Here is a 25,365-nt window from a genome sequence, read left to right on the forward strand (position 1 = left end):
CACCTCCTGGGTTCAAATGATTCTCCTGCCTCTGCCTCCCAAGTAGCTAGGATTATAGGCATGTGTCACCATACCCAGCTAATTTTGTATTTTTAGTAGAGACGGGGTTTCATCATATTGGTCAGGCTGATATCGAACTCCTTGGCCTCACAAAGTGCTGGGATTACAGGCATGAGCCACTGCACCTGGCCCCGCATTTTTTTTTTTTTTGAGATGGAGTCTCACTATGTCACCTAGGCTGGAGTGCAGTGGCCGGACAATCTTGGCTCACTGCAACCTCCACCTCCCAGGTTCAAGCCATTCTCCTACCTCAGCCTCCAGAGTAGCTGGGACTACAGGCGCATGCCACCATGTCTGGCTAATTGCTTGTATTTTTAGTAGAGACGGGGTTTCACTGTGTTAGCCAGGATGGTCTCGATCTCCTGACCTCATGATCCACTCCCCTTGGCCTCCCAAAGTGCTGGGACTACAAGCGTGAGCCACGGCGCTCAGCCTAGCCATGCCTTTTTTTTTCCTGCCAAGCTGCTAAGTTAGCCAAGCCCTGTCAGCTTCCCTAGCTCTGGGGTGGAGGAGGAGGCCTCTTGCTCTGGGAAGCTGTCACCAGCCTGCAAGGCCACTGTCATAGCCACACTCTGCAACTGGAGGTGGCACCTCCCACAGCAGCTTCAGCAGAACCCAGGGACGCCCCCAGAGGCATGAAGCATATGAATGCCCAGCCTGAGGGGACAGCTGAGGCAGGAAGTAGGATCTTAGCAGCAGCTACCTCTGATGTACGGACCTGACCACTTTCTGTCCCCAGGCAGAAGGAATTTGATCAGTGAGTAGTTCAAGGATGAGACTGCCCAGTTCAGTATGTCAGGGGAACTAATTTGGGGCCTCCTGCTTCCAGTCCCACTTCCTAATTGTCATCAAAGCCTGTGAGCTGAGGCCCCTGGGGAGTGCGGGAACCAGCAACCACCAAAGCTTCCAGTTCTCGCTGCAGGTCTGTTGGCTGAGCTAGTGAATTTACAGGTAGGGGACATGCAGCATTTAGCTGCAACTTGACTGTGGACCCTGAGAGCCGGGAAAGAAATCAGAGGCACAGAGCCTGGGGCGCAGAACCTGACAGGCGGAGAGAGAGCACGCTGCTAGCTGGCCTGTGGTTTTAGTGATTTGATAATAACATGCATGTTATTTTTATACTGATGATTCTAGGGCGGTTCCCTGGACTCACTGGGACTGGAACTGTCTTACAGCTGCCAGCGCTCCCCACCACCATGGGAACCCCTGTGCTGAAGATGAAAAGCCAAAGCCGAACTGACCAGTCTCTGCAACCCCAAGCATCACCATGTGAGGACAGTGTGGTGTGGTGCCGCGGGGATCCCACGCAGTGCCGCGAGGGGTGACCACGTGCAGGGGGCAGAGGTGGGGGGTAGCAAGCAGATGCCGCCAGCATGCCTGGGTGCCACAGGGAGCATGCGGGCTGAGCAGTGATGGGAATGAACGTGAACTCCGGTCCCGCCCCATGAAGTCCTCCAGCCCCTCCTCTCAATTCGGGGCACCAGGTGGTAACTGCAGCATGCAGAGTCAGGGACTCTTCCCTCATCCCAAGAGCAGCACCTTGGGCACAGCCTCCATCCCACAGAACACCCAAGGGTGGTTTGGTGGTCTAGAGACCTCCGAAGATCCAGTGGGGAAGGATGGATAACAGAGGGTCTACTCTCTAAGGGGAAGGGATTTTCCCTCCCCACTGCCAAGGTCCCAGCTCTGGAAGTGGGTGGCAGTGGCCGTTCACCCCCAGCCTGAGGCCTGTTCTTTCCTGTTCTAAGAGGCCCTCCAGATCCATCTGCTTGAGCAACCTCTGTCCCCAGGGATCTTCAAGGCTGGCAGGTGTGTCCAGGGACCGAAACCTTTTTCTTCAAAGGGCCAGATACTATTTAGATTTGGGAAGGCAGTGTGGTCTCTGCTGCAGTGACTCACCGCAGTCACTGTGGCGCGAAGGGGCACAGACCACAGGAAAATAGGTGAGTGTGGTGTCGCTGCTGTTCCTGCCATGCTGAGTTGACACAGCCGGGCAGGGGATCAGGTGTGGCCCGGCCGTTGTCTGCCAACCCTTGCCCTGATCCTAAGAACCTGCCTGTCCCACAGCTTGGGAGCACAGACCGCTGTCAGGGTGTCTGCTGGGCACTGTGCAGAAGCTGCCTCACCTTCTCAGGGTCAGACCTGACAAGGCCACAGGGTGATGACATCCACATTCCTGAAGCCTGAGGTCCCAGAGCGACAGAGCCCCCAGCCTCCGAGGGGCACTAGTGCCCCAACCTGCTGGCCCATTAGGCCCCTCCAGGAACTCAGAGACTTAACGCCCCTCCAAGAACCTCTGCTCCCAGACGGGGCCTTTTCTGCCAGTGATTCCTGGTGCTTGAGAAGAATGAGGAGGGCACACGTGGGAAACGTACGAATTGGTTATGAAGGCGATGGAGGAGGGGAGGTTGAGGCCGCGTCAGTTGTGTTGGGGGCATGTTAGCACACAGTAGGAGGGGAGCACTGCTAGTCTAAGAAATCAGTGTCCTTACCAAAAGGATTTGCAAGAATATGTGTGGCTCAGGACCTAAGGAACTTGCTACAGGGAAGTGAGGTCAGAGGTCAGCTCAATCCTGAAATATAAATGCAGCAAACCTGGTCATGCCAAGAGGCAGCATCCTTAGCACCTGAGGAACCAGGGCTCCTGCCAGGGTCTTCCTCCTGGCTGTGATTACACTGCCGCCCCTGCCCACCCAGGGAGAAGCACTTTCCTGCTGAGGGTCGAGAGAGCTGATGCCAGCACTGGGTGGGGAGACAGGGCCTGTCACAGGCAGAGCAGCTCTGAGGCTAGAGGGCCGCCTGCTGGCTGGTCTGGCACGAAGTCATGAAAGGGCGGTTGAGTTCTGATTCGGAAATCATAAACCTCCCCCTCCGCTGGGACCCTAGACTACTGGCCTCTGCTGATGAGTAGGGGGGATTCCCATGAGCTGCTCGGGGTTGCCAGGCTTGGAAAATGGCACAACCACCACCTAGACTTCTGCCTTAAACAAAGGACTCCAGGCCATGCTGCAGAAGGGCAGCAGTGTGGGTGAGTGCCAGGAGCCTGCTGGGCCTGGTGCATGTCACTGTGCCTCTGCCGAGGCGTCTCCAGCTTCCCCACTGCGCCCAGCGCACCCCTTCCCACCCAGTGCCCAGTGGCTGTGCAGGAGATGTCCAGATGGGAAGGGGGAGCCCAATTCCAATGAGAAGCCACAGCCGCACCGCCTGGAGCTACAAGGCGCTGCTGCAGGTGCCAGCCTGGGAGGCCACTGAATGATGAACACCAGGAATCTGCTGTGTCCCGAAGGAGAAGCTGAGAAGTCAGCTCTGCTGGGGACTCTGTGTGTGAGTGACAGCTGGGTCTGCTCCAGGCTCTTTCCTGGCATCTCATTTTTTTAGATGAGGGCAGTGGGGTGTGGAGGGGTGTGGGATGCAGTAAATGGGCTATGTTCCCCATCACCAGTGGCCTCCTCCTGGTTTTAGGGAGGGGTTCCAGGGGCATGCGAGCCTGGCTGACCAGGGCAAGAAAGAACCCCTAAACTGGGAAGGTGGGGCGGTGGTTGGGCGGACCTTACTGTAGGAGCCCCACCTCCTTTCTGGGCCCTTCTGCCAAGCGGCAGGAGCACGAAGGGCTCAGAAGGGCACCCCCAGCCCTGGGAGCCCGCCCGGCGCCCGCGAAGGGGCTGCAGCCTACCTCTGCTCCTCCTCCAGCTCTTCTTTGGTCATCATCTTCTTGTACTGGTTTCCCCTCAGCTTCCCCGGGCTGTATTTGAAAGAGAAGCCTTCTCCTGCAGAGAAGGGGCCGCGTCAGGGCCAGGGAGTGCTGTAGAGGCTGGGCCCCCACAAACCCTGCCTCCCTTTCCATAGGTTTAAAAAGGACACCTTGGGCAGAGGCTACGTCCAGCTGTCAGAGACATTTTCTCACCCCAGACCCTACATCCCTTCTCATTCCATAGTGTTCCCTTAAATCCTACGAGACAGCCAGAGAGAAAGCCGTCCCGCTCCTAGCCCACGCCTGTCTCCAGATGCCCATCCCTCCCGGCATCTGCAGCACTCCGCCTGCTCTGGCCCTGCCCAGCGGGTCCCGGCTGCTGAGCTCAGAGGTGACAGCTCTGGCAAGCAGAGCACAGCTCATCTCGGGACACACACTGCGCCTGCCTGGGCTTGGGGAGGTAGGCCCTGCAGCCCAGGAGGCTCCTGTCAGCCCCCTGTCCCCCCTATTGGAAGTCTGAAAACATGCATGCACGAAGCCCAGAGTGGCCAGGCCAGGGATTCGGGATTTGCCAGAGTGGGTTTGACGTGTGTATTGCTGAAGAGGCATAGCCCGATCTGCCACTCCCTGAGGGCAGACATCCCACTGCTGCCTGCAAAAAAGGGACAGATCTCGAGGCCTGAAGAGGGCACATGGGGGGGGGGGCACAGAGGAAGCCAGACCTGTGTCCTGGAGTGGACACAGGCTCCAGGCACATGAGCCATGGTGAGAAAAGCTGAGCTTCTGGAGGGGAGAAGCCCCGTCGGGGAGCAACCTCTTGGTTCCTCAATCCTGCAGGTTATCAGGCAACACCTTGGGCCAGCCCAGGGCAGAGCTGTTGGCTTCTTATCAACCTCCACTAACTAAAGGACCAGTGAGGGAGGCGTGGAGAGATCCTCAGCTGCTGTTCTGGAAGCGCTGCCCTCTGTCCCCAACATCCTGTCCAATAGCCCAAAAAGCCAGGCCCCTCCCCTCTAGCTTTAGCCCTCATACTACCAGATAGGCTGATGTGGACCTATGGGGAGGCGGGGGGCTCTCAGGGTGAAAGGAAGAAGTTTCTAGATTTGAATTCAAAACCCAAACATTTGGTTGGTTGTGGTGGTTCACTTGAGACCAGGAGTTCGAGACCAGCCTGGGCAACATGGTGAAATCCTGTCTCTACAAAAATACAAAAATTAGCTGGGTGTGTGGCACACGCCTGTAATCCCAGCTACTGAGGAGGCTAAGGCAGGAGAATTGCTTGAACTTGGGAAACAGAGACTGCAGTGAGCCAAGATCAGGCCACTTCACTCCAGCCTGGGCAACAGAGTGAGACTCCAGTGTCTTAAAAAAAGAAAATAAAAGAAAAGAAAACATTAAAAAATCCTGCCAGCTTGGTCCCAGTCTTAGGTTTCAGTTTATGGGGCAAGTCTGATTAGTTTTGTTTTCTAAGCCAGACAGAACAAACAATTTGAAAAGGATTTCAGTCAATCACATGCAGTCACCAGGCCACACAGGTGCATCCAATTTTGCTAGGCCAGGAGGGTTCTATGTGAGAGCCCTGAGGGGTAGGGAGGCTTCTTTCTCCTGCGAATCCACCGAGTTGCTCAGGGAAGTCGTTTCAGCGACACTCCTCAGTTGGCCGCTGAGGCTGCCTGGCTGCAGAGGGGCTGAGGGCTGCGCACGCATTCTTCCAATAGCTGGAGCCAGAAACCTTTCCTTTCCCGGCCTTGCTAGAGATGGCAGGAGGCTAAGACTCAGATAAGGAGGGAGGCTGGTGACAGCGCTGGGGGCTGTGCCCTCTGGCATCCATTCCAGGGAGTGGGGTCTGCAAGCCTCTCTCCTTGTCCTTGCCAAGAGGCCTCCCTCCCGTGTTCCCAGGTCACTAACAGGATCCCCGCATCCCTTCAGCTGTCTTGGGCCATGTGGCAGGGCCAGATGCCAGGGCCATGGCTGCAGTGAGTCCCCAAGAGCAGAGAGCAAGGGTCCTTCCTGGTAAGGGACTAATGTCCCCCCCGCAGCCTGCTGCCTACACACAAGCTTCAGTCTCCCCTCCTGCTCCAGACTATGCTGATGGAAACGAGGCCCTCCTCAGGAAAGCTGTGTATCCCCAGCCCTGCCTGCCCGCAGGAGCTGGTTCCTGCATTCCTGAAACGCTCTTTCCACTGCTCCTGCCAGCAGCTGACTTAAGGTCACAGCAACAGTCTTGCTGTTTTAAAATTATGAAATATTTCAAACATATACAAAACTGCAGAAAGCACTAAGTCCTCCCTGTCCTTGCCGAACAGAGGCAACAAATGCTGAGATCTTGCATGTCTGGCTCCACTTTCTTTAGAGAAATAAGTGGATGGACCCCGCAGAAGCCACTCCACGTTTTGCTCCGCCTCTGTCTGTCCTGGCCAGGGAGACCTGGCAGTGTCTCCCTGTTCTCGGCCGCTCCCTTTCTCCTCTGTCTCATGGCTGGGGCATGTGGCCAGTCAGCCAGAGCTGCTCAGAAAGCAGGCGTGTCCCTTCCTGGGCCTTATTCTGAAGAAGGCACGAGTGAGGTCTTTTGAGTGGTTTTCATCAGTAAAATAGGTCAGAGATGTTTGGAGAGAAGCGTGGAATGTACAGACGGTCACAAGAGGAGAGCTGGGAGGCAGTGCAGGACAGAGCTGCACAGGGCGCGTAGTGTGTTCCTAAGAGGGGCCCCTGGGATGGGAAAGCCAAGCCCCAAAGTGTAAGGATGGGGGTCAGGGAGGGGTACAGACGGTCACAAGAGGAGAGCCGCGAGGCAGCGCAGGACAGAGCTGCGCAGGGCGCGTAGTGTGTTCCCAAGAGGGGCCCCTGGGATGGGAAAGCCAAGCCCCAAAGTTTAAGGGTGGGGGTCAGGGAGGGGTACAGACGGTCACAAGAGGAGAGTTGGGAGGCAGCGCAGGACAGAGCTGCGCAGGGCGCGTAGTGTGTTCCCAAGAGGGGCCCCTGGGATGGGAAAGCCAAGCCCCAAAGTTTAAGGGTGGGGGTCAGGGAGGGGTACAGACGGTCACAAGAGGAGAGTTGGGAGGCAGCGCAGGACAGAGCTGCACAGGGCGCGTAGTGTGTTCCCAAGAGGGGCCCCTGGGATGGGAAAGCCAAGCCCCAAAGTGTAAGGGTGGAGGTCAGGGAGGGGTACAGACGTCCAGGGAAGGACATCCATGGCGCCAGACTCCACCTCCCAGTGCTCCTCAGGCCACTGACTCACCCTACCCCTCCCCTCGGCACTCAAACCCCAGGTCCCAGGATCCCCAGCAGGGCACAGGCAACCCCGACATGGTCAGTCCCCTTCATGAGCTCAGAGGTCCCACTCACCATCCTCCTCCTCAGGCCCTGCTGACGATGGGCCCTTCTCTCCATCCAAGTCCTGCTCCTCTTCCTGCAAGACAAGGACAGGGTCAGTGCCCTTGGCACACAGTGGGTAATGGGAAGTGGTGGGTGGGCAGAAGGTAGGGGAGACAGAAACAGAGGAGGGCGTTGAAGGTCCATGCCCTGTGACAGCACCTGCCCTGTGGTCACCATCAACCAGCAGGTGGGGTCTGTCAACAAATGCTGGGCCAAGATGACTTGGCTCAAAAATGCCGAGCTGAGGCATGTTCCTGACTGTGCACCCCACGCCCTCGGCCTTGGCCTTTCCCAGGTTGGTGCCTGTCAAGGCATCTGTGTGCTGTTTGGAGAAGTGGGCCCAGGACTCTCACTACCTCACTGCCATGAGTAGACAAAGGGTGCAAGAGAAAAGCTGGCTGGGGCATCTGGGACCAGGGCAGGCAACACAGCCACCGCCACATCAGGCTTTGCTTCCTCCCATGTTGTTTTCCATCCCAACTATCTGTGTCCGTGTTCCCAAAATCGGAGCTCCACCTCTTCAGCCAGTCCTTTCCCACACAGACACAATAAACAGATGACCCGAGGAATGTCCCGGGATGGCCTTAGGGAAGGAAGGAGTGACTTCAGCTTGCGGGAATGCCAGAGGATGAGAGCGACGTGCGGTGCCCATTGGCTCTGTGGGATTGAAGGTCATGGGGAGGGGACATGGGGTCCCATGAACCTCAACTTGGAAGTCCAGCAGGTAGACGTGGAAATGAATGAATGAGCAGCCCCAGCTGATCCCATGGAGCCCAGCCAGTGTCGGCAGCTGGGTCAGGGCGGGGTGGCCAGGGAGGTACGGTCCCTAACAAAACATTGAGCTGTGCTGAGAGGCAGTTTCTACAAGCCCCACGGGTGGGTCAGAAGTGGCAAACCCAGAGGGGCCTTGAGTTCCTCCGAGTGACTTTTATTTTGTGGGTTTTTTTGAGACAGAGTTTTTGCTCTTGTTGCCCAGGCTGGAGTGCCGTGGCGCGATCTTGGCTCACTGCAACCTCCACCTCCTGGATTCAAGTGATTCTCCTCCCTCAGCCTCCCAAGTAGCTAGGATTAGTCCACCACCCGAGCCCAGCTAATTTTTTTGTATTTTTAGTAGAGAATGGGGTTTCACCATGTTGGTCTTGAACTCCTGACCTCAGGTGATCCACCCACTTTGGTATCCCAAAGTGTTGGGGTTACCGGCATGAGACACCGGGCCCAATCTGAGTGACTTTCTTGACTACACAAAACGCAGCCTGGGAGGAGCTGGGCGGGCAACAGGGTCTCTTCCCCACTTAGTGGTTTGTACACAGAGACTCAGCGCTGTCTGTGCCAAAGTGATGTTTGGGTGTCCTGACAGGTCCCAAACTTTGCCCAGCAAAGTATCTTCATGGCTGAGGTAGGGGTAGGCAGGCCTCTTCAGGAGGCAGGAGAGGAGCCATTCCATTTGACATAGTAAACTCACTTCTAGGAATCTGCTCCAGGCTGGAGAAATGTCCATCAGGATTTTTTAAATTAAATTTAATTTATTTACTTTTTTGAGGCAGAGTTTTGCTCTTGTTGCCCAGGCTGGAGTGCAATGGCACGATCTCAGCTCACTGCAACCTCCGCCTCCTGGGTTCAAGCGATTCTCCTGCCTGTGACTAGCTGGGATTACAGTTTCCTGCAACCACGCCGTCTAATGTTTGTATTTTTAGTAGAGACAGGGTTTCTCCATATTGGTCAGGCTGGTCTAGAACTCCTGACCTCGGGTGATCCACCCGCCTTGGCCTCCCAAAGTGCTGGGATTACAGGCGTGAGCCACCGTGTCCCGCCAAGGATTTTTACATAGTGACTCTCATAGTGTTCAGTTGAAAAGACAGAACTGGAAACAACTAAATGTTTTTTGAGTTAAACATGTTATAGCTAAATATACTTGGTTAACATGTTTACCAAAATACTGACTGATTAAATAGACTGCAGAGCGTGTTACTATGTGACACTGCATTCAAAAGGAGGCGTCGACCAGGCTCAGTGGCTCACACCTATAATCCCAGCACTTTGGGAGGCCAAGGCAGGCGGATCACCTGAGGTCAAGAGTTTGAGACCAGCCTGGCCAACATGGCAAAACCCCGTCTCTACTAAAAATACAGAAAAATTAGCGGGGTTTTGTGGCAGATGCCTTTAATCCTAGCTACTCAAGAGGCTGAGGCAGGAGAGTTGCTTGAACCCAGGAGGTAAAGGTTGCAGTGAGCTGAGATTGTGCCTGCCACTGCACTCCAGCCTGGGTAACAGAACGAGACCCCATCTTAAAAAAAAAAAAAGAGGCGTTGATAGCTACTGATGTGAAAAATGCATCAAGATAAATGGAGGGAAAATTGCAAGCAGCAGCCCCACATGAGCAGCGCAATCATCTTGCTGTAAATGGCAAAGTGGAAGTGCACGCATGTGCTTGAAAATGCAGAGAAAAGGTTTGTTTTGTGGAAAGGCCCATGAGAAATTGTCAGCAGTGGCTACCTCTTGGGAGAGGAGACTGGGGGACAGCTTTTCCTTTCCATCTTATACATTTCAGTATAATTTGGACTTTCTATTAATATGCATGATTACTCTGAATATATTTTTAAAATGCTAATAGGGTCCTTAGACAGTGAGATTCAAAGATCCTAATTTTTCTTTATTTTCTTCTATATGCTAAAAAAGAGGAAAAAAAAAGAAAAAGTAAGAGGCCAAGCTTGGTGGGGCTCATGCCTCTAATCTCAGCACTTTGGGAGGCCGAGGTGGGAGGGTTGCTTGAGTCCAGAAGCTGGAGACCAGCCTGGCAACAGCATACACCTCGCCTCTACTAAAAATTTCAAAATTAGTCGGGTATGGTGGCACGTACCTGTGATCCCACCTACTCAGGAGGCTGAGGCAGGAAGATCACTTAGAAAAAAAAAAGTAGAAAGAATGACTGTAACATCCTAAATCAATCAGTCAATCAACCTATCTTTGGTTTCCGCCCCCAGTTCTTGACACAGCGTTTTGGCGGTTTATTTTGAAACACAGTCTTGCTCTATCGCCCCGGCTGGAGTGCAGTGGTGCAGTCACAGCTCACTGCAGTGTTCACCTCCAGGGCTCAAGTCATCTTCCTGCCTCAACCTCTGGAGTAGGTGTGTGGGGATCACAGGTGTGTGCCACCATGCCCAGCCCTGACACTGAGCTCCTAAATCCTTTGAAATTTCCTAAGTTATAGGGGTGGTAGGAGCATGCTTTGTTCTAACATTTGGTTTTGATACCAGTCCCTGGCACAGAGCTCCAAATTCCACTGGTATTTCCTGGGTGATAGGAGTGTCTTTTGTTCTGATGAGGTGACTCCTGGGTGGGCTGGTCATCAGAGAGATCAAGCTGCAATGAGAAACTTGGAACTTTCAGCCTCACCATTCCCAGCTGCTTCCAGAGAGTGGAGAGGAGCTGGAGATCAAGTTAAGAACCAACAACACCTATACGATATGGCCTCCATCAGCATCCCTACAGCACAGGGCTTGGAGAGCTTCCAGGCTGAATGCATTCCCGTGCGCAGAGGGTGGCAAACCCCAGCTCCATGGGAACAGAAGCTTTTATCATTTCCTTTCTTTTTTTTTGGTGGGGGAGGGGACAAAGTCTTGCTCTGTTGCCCATGATGGAGTGCAATGGCGAGATCTTGGCTCACTGCAACCTCCACCTCCCAGGTTCAAGCAATTATCCTGTCTCAGTCTCCTAAGTAGCTGGGATTACAGGTGTGTGCCACCATGCCCAGCTAATTTTTGTATTTTTAGTAGAGATGGAGTTTCACCATGTTGGTCAGGCTGGTCTCAAACTCCTGACTTTGTGATCTGCCTGCCTCAGCCTCCCAAAGGGCTGGGATTATAGGCGTGAGCCACTGCACCCAGCCTATCATTTCCTTTAATAAACCAGTTAACAGAAGTGTTTCCCTGAGCTCTGTGAGATGCCATAGCAAATTACTAAACTGGAGGAGGGATTCGTGGAACCCTCTATTTGCAGCCAAGCAGGATCAAAGTGTAGGTAACCAGGGGGCCCGATACTTGTGATTGGCCTCTGAAGTGGGGGGCAGTCTGCGGACTGGGCCCTAACCTGCAGGATCTGCACTGACTCTAGGGAGTTAGTGTCAGAGTTGAATTGGAGGACACCCACTTGGTATCTGAACTCGACGGTTGTAGGGGTGGGGCTGGCTGCGTATTTGGTATCAGAAGTGAAGGGTTCTGTGGAGTGTTGCATGGACAGAAAAACAGTTGGTTTTTTCTCATGGTGTCTTTCTTTCATGACAGACAAATAGCCATTGACCTATTCAGGGCAGGGCCCCAGAAATAAGCTTAATACCAAGAATAGACAGGAGGCCAGTTCTTCTATTATGTACAAGGGACACAAAGATTAAATGAAAAACAAGATCAAAAATGAGCACAGTCCCTGCCTTAAGGAGCTCGTGGTCCAGTAGGAAAAACACACAAACAAATAATTGCAATCCAGGGTGAGGAGTCCATGAGCCGGGGCAGACCCATATCCCCGAAGGACCTGGTGTCAGCTGACCTGCTCGAGCCCACCTGAGCAGAGAGGCTACATTTAGATTTTGGGCCAGGCACAGTAGCTCACACCTATAATCACAGCACTTTGGGAGGCCAAGGCAGGAGGGTCACTTGAGCCCAACAGGCTGAGGCTGTAGTAAGTCATGGTTGTGCCCCTGCACTCCAGCCTGTGCAAAAGAATAAGACCTTGTCTCAAAAAAAAAAAAAAAAAAAAAAAAGAAGAAGTCTGGGCGTGGTGGCTCACACCTGTAATCCAAGCACTTTGGAGGCCAGGGCAGGTGGATCACCTGAGGTTGGGAGGTCAAGACCAGCCTGACCACATGGTGAAACCCCATCTTCAGAAAAAAGAAAAGAAAAGAAAAAGAAAAAAACAAATTATACTTAAATTTGGAAGTCTGATTTTTTTTTTTTTTTTTTTTTTGAGACTGAGTTTTACTCTTTTTGCCCAGGCTGGAATGCAATGGCATAATATTGGCTCACTGCAACCTCTGCCTCCCAGGTTCAAGCGATTCTCCTGCCTCAGGCTCCTGAGTAGCTGGGATTACAGGTGTGCGCCACCACACCTGGCTAATTTTTGTATTTTTAGTAGAAATGGGGTTTCACCACCTTGGCCATGATGGTCTCGATCTCTTGACCTCATGATTCACCTGCCTCGGCCTCCCCAAGTGCTGGGATTACAGGAATGAGCCATCGAGCCTGGCCGGAACGTTTTTTTAAAGTGGTTATCAAACTGCTCCCCATGGAGACATCCCAGGGCCTCACACCTCGGCTTCTACTGGAAATAACATCCTCACTTTTATCTGGGTAATTTGTTCAGCTTTTAGAGAACATGCTAATAATAATAGAATGAATTCCAATGGTTACTACTGTTATTATGGAGACAGGGTTTTACTGTCATCCAGGCTGGGGTACAGTGGTGTGATCTCGGCTCACTGCGCCGGCCTTGACCTTCCAGGCTGCATCAACCCTCCTACCACAGCCTCACTAGCACCTGGGACTACAGACATGGGCCACGAGGCTTGGGTAATTTGCGTATTTTTGTAATAGGTTTTGCCATGTTGCCCAGGCTGGTCTTGAACTCCTGGGCCCAAGGGATCCGCCTGCCTTGGCCTCCCAAAGTGCTGGGATTATAGGTGTGAGTCACTGAGCCCAGCCCCCATTATTTTTTTAAAAAGTAAAACACCAGGCTGGGCGCAGTAGTTCATGCCTGTAATCCCAGCACTTTGGGAGGCCGAGGCAGGCAGATCACCTGAGGTTAGGAGTTCAAGACCAGCCTGACCAACATGGTGAAACCCTGTTTCTACTAAAAATACAAAAATTAGCCAGGCATGGTGGTGGGCACCTGTAATCCCAGCTACTCGGAGGCTGAGGCAGGAGAATCACCTGAACCTGGGAGGCGGAGGTTGCAATGAGCCGAAATTGTGCCACTGCACTCCAGCCTGGGTGACAGAGCGAAATTCTGTCTCAAAAAAAAAAAAAAAGGAAAAGAAAGACAGAAATAGTGAGCAGAAACGCAGGGTCTGCAACCACAGAGGTCGTATACAGGACACTAAAGCGTTTGGTTTAATTCTTCAGGAAGTGAGAAGCCACCTGAAGCTTTCAAAAAGGGACAGACAAGGCCAGGTGCAGTGGATAACACCTGTAATCCCAGTACTTTGGGAGGCCTAGGTGGGAGGATTGCTTGAGGCCAGGAGTTCGAGACCAACCTGGGCAATGAAGTGAGACCCTCATCTGTACAAAAAATTAACAAATTAGCCAGGGGTGGTGGCATGTGCTTGTAGCCCCAGCTACTTGGGAGGCTGAGATGGGAGGATCGCTTGAGTCCAGGAGTTTGAGGCTACAGTGAGCTATGATGGTGCTACTGCACTCCCAACTGAGTGATAGAGGGAGACCCTGTCTCTAAAAAAAAAAATAAAAGATAAACAGGTATTAAAACAAATTTTTTTAATGAAAAAAAAATAAACAGGGACAAACAGAATGAGAGCTGCACTTGGGAGGCTGAGGTGGGAGGATTGAGAGAGGAGCAAGAGAAGCAGCAGGAGGAACTGTGAGAAGAGGGCGCGGAGCGCAGGGGAGAGATGGTAAAGGCCGGAGCTGCGATGCTAAAGGCATCTGGCCTTCAGCTCAGTGTTGAATGAATCAGTGATGGTGCAGCCAGCCAGGCAGTGTGCCATGCTGAGCACGGTCAGAGCCATTCCTGGAGGTGGCACAAACCCAACAGAGCAGGCAGGTGATTCTTCCTGGGGTCTTAAAGGAAACGGAACAGAGCAGCTGCTCCAGCGCTGACTCAAACCTCACCCAAGGCCATCATCGCTGTGGAGTTCCTGTTGATGCCCTTGGTCCCGGGAGTGTTCAGGCTACTCGGCTCATGGGCTGAGCCGTGTTCCACACCCCAATTCATATGCTGAGGTCTTAGCCCCAAGTACCTCTCAGCCTGACTCTATTTGGAGATAGGGTCTTTCAAGAGGTGATTAAGTTAAAATGAGGCCCTCAGGGTGGGGCCCTAACCCAAGGACTACGGTCCTTATAAGAGGAAACTTGGACACACACAGAGACATGAGGCCTGTGAGTGCACAGAGCAAAGACCTTGAGAGGAGGCAGAGAAGGCGGCCAACTACAAGCCAGAAAGACAGGGCTTAGAAGGACCTGAACCTGTGGAAACCTTGAACTTGAACCTTGAACTGGGACCTCCAGTCCGCAGAACTCTGGGAAAAGAAATGTCTCTTGCTGAAGGCGCCCACTCTGTGGCTTTTTGTCATAGCAGCCCTGGCAAATGAATACATCATGTTTCTGATGAAAGTCAATCAATTTCATGGAAACAGTGAATTGAGACAGGCAGCTGGCGTCACCCTGGCTGGCCCCCAGGGCAGGCTGGGCTGAGCCCAAGCTCCATCACTTCACTGACCAGAGTCTCAGCAATTTATGACTGAATAGAGACCACGTTTTAATGTCACATGTTCTGGGATAATTTTCTAATTCAGCTTTTCCCTCCAATGAAGGAGGTGGAGGTGGGAGAGGGAAGGCAAAGGGGACGTGCCTCCTGACACCTCCCCAGTGCCAGGCACCCAGGACCAGTGTGCCCTGGAGGCCAAGCTGAGGGACCATGACAGGCTGCAGTAGCTGGAGAGACAGTGAACCAAGCTCATACCCTGCGAGCTGCACGTTGCCATTTATGGCTGCCCCTGCTGATTCAAGCTGATTCAGGCGTGATGCAAAGTGCTGAAGTTGGGAGAGGGAGAGAGAGGAGGTGGGAGGGAAGAGAAGAGACAGATAGATGAGAGGGGGAGGGGGAGAGAGAGGAGGTGGGAGGGAAGAGGAGAGAGGGATAGAGGAGAGGGGGGAGAGGAAGAGAGAGGAGGTGGGAGGGAAGAGAAGAGAGGGATAGATGAGAGGGGGGAGGGGGAGAGGAGGTGGGAGGGAAGAGAAGAGAGGGATGGATGTGGGGAGGGGGAGAGAGAGAGAGACACAGTGAGAGAGACAGAGAGAGAGTGATGGAGACAGATTTCTGTCTGTGTCTGCTGCCCAAGGAGATGGTTCTGCTATGGGGCTGTGTAAAGAGGGTCTGTTGTGGCCCTGTGGCCACCAGAGCTGCCGCCTGCTGTGACTGCACCAATCCCACTGGCTAATCCAGAATGACTTCAGAGGACAGCAGCTCCAGGAGGCCGGCCGGTTCCTCAGGCTGTTCCTAACTCCCAAGGGGATGCCTGTCCCTCCCCTGCCTACAGCAGGCAAGGATGAAGATAACAGGAAGGCCACAAGGAGCCTGCCCAGACCCCCCACCCCAGAATGGGCCAGGCCCAAGGCTGCCTCCAGAGTGCCTGACAGTGCTCTCTCTCCTTCCAGAAGGGCTCCATTTGCCAATCAGCTGTTCATCTTTTACAGTGGGGGCAGTGGGAGCATCAGCTGCAGGGCGAGCAGCAAAGCCCAGCTGGCGCCAGCTCCGGGGGCTTGGTGCTGGCAGGGAGGGCAGGCTGGGGCAGGGGGTCACTGCTGCTCCCCCACACCCGGCAAAACAACTCAGCCATCTCTCCCTCTAAACAACTCCAGGTTGGGGACACGCAGGCTCCACTCTCTAAATCCATATTTGCAACTGGGTGAGGCATGTCCCGGGAACTTCTGCCCAGAACTTGGTAACCCAAGTCTCAGACTAGCCCCTCTCACTTGTCTAGCTTTTCTTGGCAGCCACAGCATCTCTGACACCTTAACATGGCCTGGGAATGTTGATTCCAACCTGACTGCCTTTCCTTTTTTTGAGACAGAGTCTTGCTCTGTTGCCCAGGCTGGGATGCAATGGTGCAATCTCTGCTCACTGCAACCTCTGCCTCCCCGGCTCAGCCTCCCGAGTAGCTGGGATTACTGGCATGCTCCACCACTCCTGGCTAATTTTTGTATTTTTAGTAGAGATGGGGTTTCACTATATGTTGTCCAGGCTGGTCTCGAACTCCTAACCTCAAGTGATCCACCTGCCTCAGCCTCCCAAAGTGCTAGGATTACAGACGTGAGCCACTGCACCCAGCCCTGACTTGCTTTCTATTCTGAATTCTAGAGTCTCCCCTTCGCTCTAACAGGCTTCTGGCTTCACCCTTTATTCTCTGCTACAACCACTCAGTGCCTTCATGTGGCACCGACATCTGCTCTCCTCCAATCATCTTTTTTTGAAGATAGTCTCATTCTGTCACAGTCTCATTCTGTCACACAGGCTGGTGTGCAGTGGTGCAATCATGGCTCACTGCAGCCTCAACCTCCCTGGGCTTGAGCAATCCTCCCCCCTCAGCCTTGTAAGTAGCTGGGATCACAGGTGTGTGCCACCACACCCAGCTAGTTTTCTTATTTGTTGTAGAGATTGGGTCTCACTATGTTGCCCAGGGTTGTCTCAAACTCCTGGGTTCAGGCCATCTTCCTGCCTCAACCTCCCAAAGTACTGGCATTATAGGCACAAGCCACCACACCCAGCCATCATCTGGCTTTAAGAACATCTTTCTCTTTTTTTTTTTGAGATGGAGTTTTGCTCTTCTTGCCCGGGCTGAAGTGCTATGCTGCGATCTCGGTTCACTGCAACCTCTGCCTCCCAGGTTCAAGCAATTCTCCTGCCTCAGGCTCCTGGGTAGCTGGGATTACAGGTATGTGCCACCACACCCAGCTAATTTTGTATCTTTAGTAGAGATGAGGTTTCTCCATGTTGATCAGGCTGGTCTCGAACTCCTAACCTCAGGTATTCCGCTCGCCTCAGCCTCCCAAAGTTCTGGGATTACAGGAGTAAGCCACTGAGCCGGGCCAGGAACATCTTAAAATGCCAACTTTATAATGCTTTTTCTTCTCAGAAACCCATGCCATCTGCCTATAGTGCCTGACCTTGTTCAATTTCAAAATCTCTGTTTTCCAAGTTCAAAAACTTCCAAATTCTCCTGCCATCAGATTGGGTGAAGTCTCTCTTCCCTCGATGGCTCACTAAGAACCAGGGTTGGTGGGCTGGGACTCAGAGTGCTCTTTGCACCATGGCCTCAGGCACGTGATCTGTCCTTTCACATTCACCCCTGCACCCCTCTCCTTCCTGTGTCTGGGTAGGGATCACCCAAGGTCACAGGACCTGATTTGGAGGGCCTTTAGTTCTACCCTAGGTTTGCAGAGACTGTTGCAGGGAGGAGGGGACAGAGTAAGAGGGGCCTAGATTGTCCCTGAGAGCAGCTCTGTTTTTGCTTTTTGTCCCGGGCTTCCCTGTGACACTGAAGAGGCAAGAAGGGATCCAGTGTTTTGTTCATTAATTAATTAATTTATTTTTGAGACTAAGTCTCGCTCTGTCGCCCAGGCTGGAGTGCAGTGGCACAATCTTGGCACAATGTAACCTCAACCTCCTGGGTTCAAGCGATTCTCCTGCCTCAGCCTCCCAAGTAGCTGATTAGTCCCAAGGAGGGAATAGGCATGAGCCAACATGCCTGGCTTTTTCTATTTTTAGTAGAGACTGGGTTTTGCCATGTTGGCCAGGCTGGTCTCAAACTCCTGATCTCAGGTGATCTGCTCACCTCGGCCTCCCAAAGTGCTGGGACTACAGGCATGAGCCACCGGACCCCGCCGGGATCCAGTGATTTAGAAAATGTTAGAAAACCACTGATCTAGTGTGGCTTCCACCTAAGGAAAAACATTTCCTGATGGAACCTTGGATGAAGTGCTGGGATCCAGTCTCTGTCTGAACACTTCAGGCACAGGGAGCTCACTGCCTTACAGAGCAGTCTTCCTCTCTGGGGTATAACACACAGCTCAAGAGCAAGAACTGCAGGTGCCTGTGCAGGGCGCTGGGTTGGAGGCCTGGGCAGGGAGAGAAGCAAGGCACCTTCCTGCTGCCCCGGGTTGGAGACAAGGAGATAGGACCTGCCTCTAGGCAGGAGCCCACAGCAATGTCTGTTCTTTTTGTGGCATTGCGTCATATTCATTCAACGGGTGCCTACTGTGTGTGGGCCAGTTGCAGGAGCTGGGACGTGCTCTCAGGAGCAGGCGTTCCACTGCAGCAGTCAAGGCATGCTGAAATAAAAGATGACCTCAGACCGGATGAAGTGCTATGAAGAAAGCCAAACGGGATGATGCACTGGAGAAAGAGAGAGTCGGGGGGGTGACTTAACAGCTGCTCACTGGGGCAAGGACATGCAGAGTAAAGAGGTGAGGACTGACTTCGTGGAGGCTCAGGCGGGGAGGGGTGTACTGGGCAGGGTCCCGATGTGGGCACAGGCCTGGTAGGTCTAAGCACCAGAAAGGAGTCGGTGGCTGCAGGGGAAGGGGAGCAGAGGGGAGTAGGCAGGGTCCTCCCAGCCTTGGGGCTGTGGGAAGTTTGGAACTGCATGCAGAGGGCTGTGGACAGGGGCCGTGGGGTGTGCTCTCCGTGATAGAACAGTCATGCTGGTTGCCGGAACAGCCTGGTGGGGGTGGGGAGACTGGAAACAGGGAGACCAGTGAGAGGTCACTGAACAGCCACCCAAGCAGGAACCAGAAAGATGAGAGGAGGGAGGGCTGCCCTCGGGACACATTCTGGAGAGAGGTGACCAGACTTACAGACAGCAGGACTTCCGGGCGAGAGGGAGGGAGAAGCGACAAGGACAAGGACGTGCCTGGGTTTTTGGTCTGAGCAGCTGAGGGTGGGGTGGCAGATCGGGGAGGAGAGGAGGAATGCTGGGAGGGGCAGCAGAAATGAGGTACTTGTTAGCGTGGTGGGCTGAGGTACATGTGAGCAAGCCAGGGGACAGGGAGCTCGGGAGGCGAGAGCTGGATTGATAGATGTGGGCACCATTAGCTATTGATCAGGGGGATGGGGGCAGCAGGGGTGTTCTGGACAGCAGCAAGGCGGGCCTGGTCCAGGAGTCCTGAAGTTGATATTATGGGCATGAGCTTTTCTGGCAGGGCAAAGAGCAGAGGAAGTGTGCAGGGTAAGCCTCTGACGAGGAGGGAGTATGTTGTGGGTGGGGCTTGTGGGGAGAGGCTGAATCACTGTTCTTGTGAGGAGCACAACCCCATCCGGGCCCCCGCTCCCGTCCAGGGCCACTGCCGTGTTCACATGTCCAGACCAAAAGCACCATCCTGCATTCCATCCTCACATCCCAATCAAGGGCACATTCACAAGCCCTAAACAAACCCTCGCTCGGATGACTGGGGCATGCCAGACTCAATCGTATCAGATTAACCGTTTTGGGCAATGTTCCCGCAAAGAGGATTTAGAGGACACCAAAAGCTTTATTTAAAAAACAAAAGAGGAAAACAACAACAACAAGAACCTAACACTCTGGGGCAGGAATCTCTACTCTCCACAACCCCTATCAGAGATCAGGTCCAGTTCTAGGGGCTACATTTTAGGATAGAGAAGATACAGGACAGAGGGGAAAACTAAGAGACAGATAAAATCAGATGGAAGAGGGTTGGAGAAAATGACATAGTTTTATCGGGGAAAACGAAGCTGAACAATTTTGACCATGACAAACTTTAAACATAGTAATAGAAGATGAGGGCAGGGCACAGCAGTTCACATCTGTAATCTCAGTGCCTTGGGAGGCAGAGGCAGGAGGCTGGATTGAAGCCAGGAGTTCAAGACCAGGCCTGGGCAACACAGCAAGACACCAAAATTAGCTGGGTGTGGTGGTGTGCACCTGCAGTCCCAGCTACTCAGGAGGCTGAGGCAGGAGGATCTTTGAGCCCAAGAGGTCAAGGATGCAGTGAGCTATGATTGTACCACAGCACCCCAGCCTGGTTCTCAAAATAAATAAATAAAAGACGACGACGACGACAGATGGTCAGTGGTCAGTTTTTAAAATCTCTTGGGGGCTGGGCATGGTGGCTCATGCCTATAATCCTAGTACTTCAGGAGGCCAAGGTGGGTGGATCCCTTGAGCCCAGGAGTTTGAGACCAGCCTGCCTGTAACACAGTGAAAAATCATCTCTACTAAAAATACAAAAATTAGCTGGGTATGCGCCTGTAATCCCAGCTACTTGGGAGGCTGAGGCAGGAAAATCGCTTGAACTCAGGAGGGGGAGGTTGCAGTGAGGCAAGATCACACCATAGCACTTCAGCCTGGGCGACAGAGACTCCCTCTTAAATAAATACATATACATACACACACACACATATACATACGTGTGTGTGTGTGTGTGTGTGTGTGTGTGTGTATCTTGAGAAGGCCTCACCGTAGGAAGAACTTCATGAAAGATTAATGGCTGATTGACTGTGGAGTAGGTTTCCTGCTCATCTACAACAGAACACCACTGGGCTGGAGGAATTTTCTTGTCTTGAGGTGGGAGGATGGCTTGAGCCTAGGATGCAGAGGTTGCAGTGAGCTGAGATTGTGCCACTGCACTCCAGCCCGGGCAACAGGGTGAGACTCTGTCATTTTTATTTTTTTTAAAGCCTGTCAACTTTAGCAGTAGCGGGTTGTATACCAAGTTTAGTGACACTAACGTTTATAAGTTCTGATAACCCAACACCATTGGACCAGCCGAGGCCCTGTCTCAAAAAAAAAAAGGAACATATTGAAAAAACAAAAAACCGAAGCTGATGCCTGGAAAGTAGACAGCCGTGGACATGGACAATCACTTCTTTAAGTCCTATGGCAATTCAGACGAAGCACTTTAACATAAGTTCCACCAGTCCTGCAATGGGTTTTCTCTAGGCCATTAAATCTCACATAGCCATTTTTTAGCCAGTGCAACCCTATGTACAGAAAACAGCATCATCATAGAGGGGCGTGGTGGTGGGCGCCTGTAGTCCCAGCTACTCGGGAGGCTGAGGCAGGAGAATCACCTGAACCCAGGAGGCAGAGGTTGCAGTGAGCTGAGATTGTGCCACTGCACTCCAGCCTGGCAACAGAGGGAGACTCCCTCTCAAAAAAACAAAAGAGAAAACAAACAAAGAAAACAGCATGGATTCTGGCACCCTGCAGAGGGGGACAGAATGACTGGAATGACTGCTGTAGCACCCTCCAGCTTCCTTTTCAGCATTTTTTTTTTTTTTTTTTTTGAGTCAGGGTCTTGCTTCATTGCCCAGACTGGAGTGCAGTGGTGTGATCAGAGCTCACTGTACCTTCTATCTCCAGAACTCAAGTGATCCTCCAGCCTTGGCCTCCCAGTGTGCTGGGGTTACAGGCATGAGCCATTGTGCTCAGCCCTTTCCAGCCTTCTGATCAAGCAGCAAGCAATAAGAATGCTGGAAACAGGCTCACGTCTGTAATCCCAGCACTTTGGGAGCTCAACGCAGGCAGATCACTTGAGGCCAGGAGTTCAAGACCAGCCTGGTCAACATGGCAAAACCCCATCTCTATTAAAAATACAAAAATTAGCCGGGCATGGTAGTGCATGCCTGTAAGCCCAACTACTTGGGAAGCTGAGGCAGGAGAACTGCTTGAACCCGGGAGGCAGAGGTTGCAGTGAGCTGAGATTGCGCCACTGCACTCCTGGGTGACAAGAGCAAAACTCTGTCTCAAAAGCAGCTCTGCATGAGGCCCCCTTAGAGGAGGGGCCTCGGAACCTGACCTCCTCGTCCTGTTCCATGCATCTGTCCTTAACAGTGGCAAGCCCAGTGTAGTCAAATGCAGGTGGTTGCTCCAGGAATACTCGTGGCCATCAGGTCTGCCATTTCTCTGGAAGACTGTCCACCAGAGGCCTAAGCTGGTCTCGCTCCTCCCACACTGTGGTTTGGGCTGACTGGGAAAGAGCAGGGCTACAGAAAAGCAACTGCCTGCAGGTGAACATGCTCACCATTTTACTTCTAACTCTCCCAAGCTAGGTGGCTTGTTTTCTCAAGTCTTATTCTTGAAAAATGTACTACTTCTGGCTAAGTAGAAAATTCCAACTGACATTAGTCTGTAACCAAGATGCTTTCTCTCTGAAAGAACAAAGTTTAGCCATTAGGAAAGCCCCTGGGCTAACTGTTTTTCATATATGGAAAAAAATTAAATTATGCGCTTAAGCAACTTTACCAAAAAATACCCACTAGAAGTATTGAACATGGAGCTTCACTATGTGAAGCGTCTTCACTATGTGAAGAAGACTTCCTTCTCAGGCGTCTTCTATTCAGCTGCTGTATATCGCTGTGATTACTGTGAATACAATATTTTACATTCTGCCTTTTTACTTATTTCATACCAATTTGCTAATGAATCCAATGTCCTAATTAATAAACATTTGGATTATTTCTAGTTTTTGCCACAGTAAGTCACTAGGCCTGTTCTGGACTAAATATTTGTGTCCCCTGCAAATCCATATGTTGAAGCCTTAACCCACTGTGTGATGGTACTCCGAGGGGGGGCCTTCAGGAGGTGAGATTTAGATAAAGTCACGATGGTGGAGCCCTTACAATGCTACTAGGACCCTGATAAGAAGAGGAAGAGACATCCCCGTGTCTCTACCATGTGAAAGTACAGCAAGAAGGTGGCTGTCTACAAGCCAGAAAGAGAGCCCTCACCAAAACTGGAATCTGCCAACACCTCCATCTTGGACTTCCCAGCCTCCAGAAGTACGAGAAATAATGTCTGTTGCTTAAGCAATCCAGTCAGTGGTATTTTGATATATCAGCCTAAGATGCTTAAAGACAAGAATCCAAAGTGATATAAACAACTGCCAAATATCCATTTGGCCCTCCACTACTTGGCTTCTGAGGTTTTGGTAAGAGAACAGAAAATAGGACCACACTGCCATCACAAAGCTCAGGACAGATGATGGGGATGTTCACCTGCCCCTGGGTCATTCTGGGAAGGCTGGGGTCTCTGCAGCTTCCACGGGTCACATCTATGGTGAACAGGCTGGTGAGGGCAGAGGACACAGGTGGACCTGACAGCAGGATGACTTCAGGGGAACCAGGGCTGAGTCACATGGTGAAGACACACAGATGGAGGCTGTGCTACCCACTCAGACCACCACCAGCAGAGTGTCTGAAAAACCAACCCCTTTCCCAAGAAATGTCCCACTGGGCTTCTTTGTTTTAACATTCTCTTTTGAAAAACTCCAAACCTACAGAAGAGTTGAAAGAACAATACAATGAATACCACACACCCTTCACCTAGACCCACCAATTGTGAACATTCTGCCTCTCTGCATTCTCTCCATACACACCCACACTGTAACCATTTGAATCATGACATGTCATCCCAAAATGCTTCCGCATGCATCCTCCTAAGGACAGGGACATTTTTTACACAGCCATCTGCCAGTATCATACACAAAAAATTCAGCATTGATTCAACAAGATTACCTAACACACCCATTCATTTAAAAAATGTCTCAATTGTCTCCAGTATGTCCTTTATAGCTCCCTACTCCTATCGCTGATGGAGAATCCAATCAAGGATCAAGATTGTATTTATTTGTCATATTGCTTTAATCTCCTAAATCCCAATTAAATCTAGAAGAGTCTCTCTGTGTGCCTCATGACGCCAGCCCGCTGCCTCGCAGGAAGTCCCTACTCAGTCTTTGAGCAGAGCTAGGCCCCAAGCACAGAGATGTTTGAGTCCTGGCACAGACAGGAGATTCAACTCTAGTGCCATTCAAATGACCCCTGACCCTTTGCCAGTGGCCACCGTTTGGGAATCTGACCATACAGCCTGGCTCAAATCCACATTAGGTAAGAGGCCTGGCGATCCTAAAACCCCAACCTACACAGGAGCACCAGGAAAGCCCTGACTGCTGGCCTGAAAAGGGGCCAGCTCTTGTTCTTGACATTGTTGGCTCATGATTCTTTGTGTGAACAGGACATGATCATAATGCTTCCTCCGCTGCCCACCCCTCGCTAATCCTTAGGTGAGAAAGGAGGTTCCAGCAGTATCATTTTCTCCTCTGCCTCCCTGCCCTGGCCTGTGCTGCCCTGGGGAGGTAAGGGCTGCGCTGATCTCACCCCCATTTCTTTGGTCCATTTTTCCGGGGTCTCAGCCCGTAGTGGCCCCTCCCCACCACTTTGTCCTTAGCCAAAGAGGGCACAGTGTGCCTCAAGGATGCTCCTGAGTGATCCCCAACAGCAGCTGAAGGCTGCTTCCCAGGGCGAGAGATCCTTCTCAATAATCAGCTTTGTAGTCAGGGGCAGCAGCTGCCCCAGCCTACCCAGGCCTCCTTGGGAAGGGAGGGGACTGGATTAGAAAGGAAGCAGTTAATGGAAAACGAAGAGGGAGGGGAGAGGTGAGTTAAGCGCTGCTCCCCAGGGCAGTGACTTCCCAGCTAACAGCAGGTGGAGTTGCCCTCCTCCCTTGCTGTGAGTGGGGTTCGAGTAGGGAGGGAGGGAGGAGGCTGGCAGAGGGCACTGGCCCACTTCCCAACCCCGATTTGAGTTATCTTCCCCAGGGGAACTCTCCCCTTTGCCCCCGGCCCCCATCCTCCAAGCTCCAGCAGTGTGATCATCAGAAGAAAGCACTGAAAGCTCTTAGAAACGCTGGAGTCCACTCCGAGACAATTTCTTTTCCTTTCTCCATTTTTTTTTTTTTTTTTTTTTTTTTTTGCTTGTCACTGACTTGAAGCTCATCAAGACAATTTCTAAGCAGCTTCTTAGATTAATGCCACCACTGGGAGTGGGTGGGATGAATGACACAGTATCTGTGTCCCTATAGCACCTGGCTTAATGTTTGCACGCAGGAGTTTTGGGAGCTTTGGCCAGCTCAGGAGGGCCCAAAGCGGAAGAGCACTGACTTCAACTGAATTCTCCTATCCGGTGGGTTCTCTCCAGAGGATGCCTTACTGGGAGGACAGACACAAGCCTCAAGTCATCCTCACTGGCCCCTATGTCAAGGGGGCTCCCTGGCACGTGAACCTCTGTACTGCCTTGTCTTTCAGAGCACCCATTCAGCCTGAGAGGACGTGTATTCACCTAGAGAAGCAAATGATTCGAGGGCCCCTATTTAAACACCACTGAACCTATTCCTGTAGGTATCATATATGCTGAGAGTCCAAAGGCCTTGTAGAAAGTTCTTAAAGCGCCCTACTCCACAGGATTGAGATCCGACAGGGTGCCGCTAAAGGACATTTTGCACTTCAGTCCAGAGCCTGGTGTGGGTGACAAAGCCCTGTAAGGCCAGGGCTGACTGAGGCTGCATGACCGCTCCAGAACTGTCTATAGGCCTCTCCTGCTCCCACGAGACCTCGATGGAGGCAGGAATCCCAAATATGGGAGCAAACACAAAAGATCAGCACATGTCCAAACCCACCCCCTCCACCATCACCCAGTCAGGTCTGCAAGCCTACTCCAAGAAGGAA

General features: G+C 52.3%; 1 protein-coding gene and 2 long non-coding RNA genes across 5 annotated transcripts in view; 2 read left to right on the forward strand and 1 right to left on the reverse strand.

Moving 5' to 3' along the window:
- Positions 1-25,365, reverse strand: part of MXRA7 (matrix remodeling associated 7) — a 32,730-nt gene that overhangs the window by 5,809 nt on the left and 1,556 nt on the right. For 2 of the 3 annotated variants that reach the window (XM_008997789.5, XM_035301868.3), the window contains exons 2-3: positions 7,097-7,160; positions 3,734-3,827 (exon numbers count right to left, since the gene is read on the reverse strand). In XM_008997789.5, the coding sequence (XP_008996037.1) occupies positions 3,734-3,827; positions 7,097-7,160 (158 nt within the window). Of the gene's footprint in view, positions 1-2,552; positions 2,634-3,733; positions 3,828-7,096; positions 7,161-25,365 lie in introns of all 3 variants that reach the window. The other variant, XM_002748790.7, reaches the window with a different exon arrangement.
- LOC108591876 (uncharacterized) lies at positions 1,380-5,153 on the forward strand. Its single transcript, XR_004743611.3, has 3 exons — positions 1,380-3,384; positions 3,996-4,211; positions 4,589-5,153. It is a non-coding gene; the product is annotated as an uncharacterized LOC108591876 (long non-coding RNA).
- On the forward strand, positions 23,932-25,060 carry LOC118153885 (uncharacterized). Its single transcript, XR_008481711.2, has 3 exons — positions 23,932-23,997; positions 24,748-24,823; positions 24,946-25,060. It is a non-coding gene; the product is annotated as an uncharacterized LOC118153885 (long non-coding RNA).

Source organism: Callithrix jacchus, chromosome 5 (assembly GCF_049354715.1).
Source record: "Callithrix jacchus isolate 240 chromosome 5, calJac240_pri, whole genome shotgun sequence".
Lineage (NCBI taxonomy): Eukaryota > Metazoa > Chordata > Mammalia > Primates > Cebidae > Callithrix > Callithrix jacchus.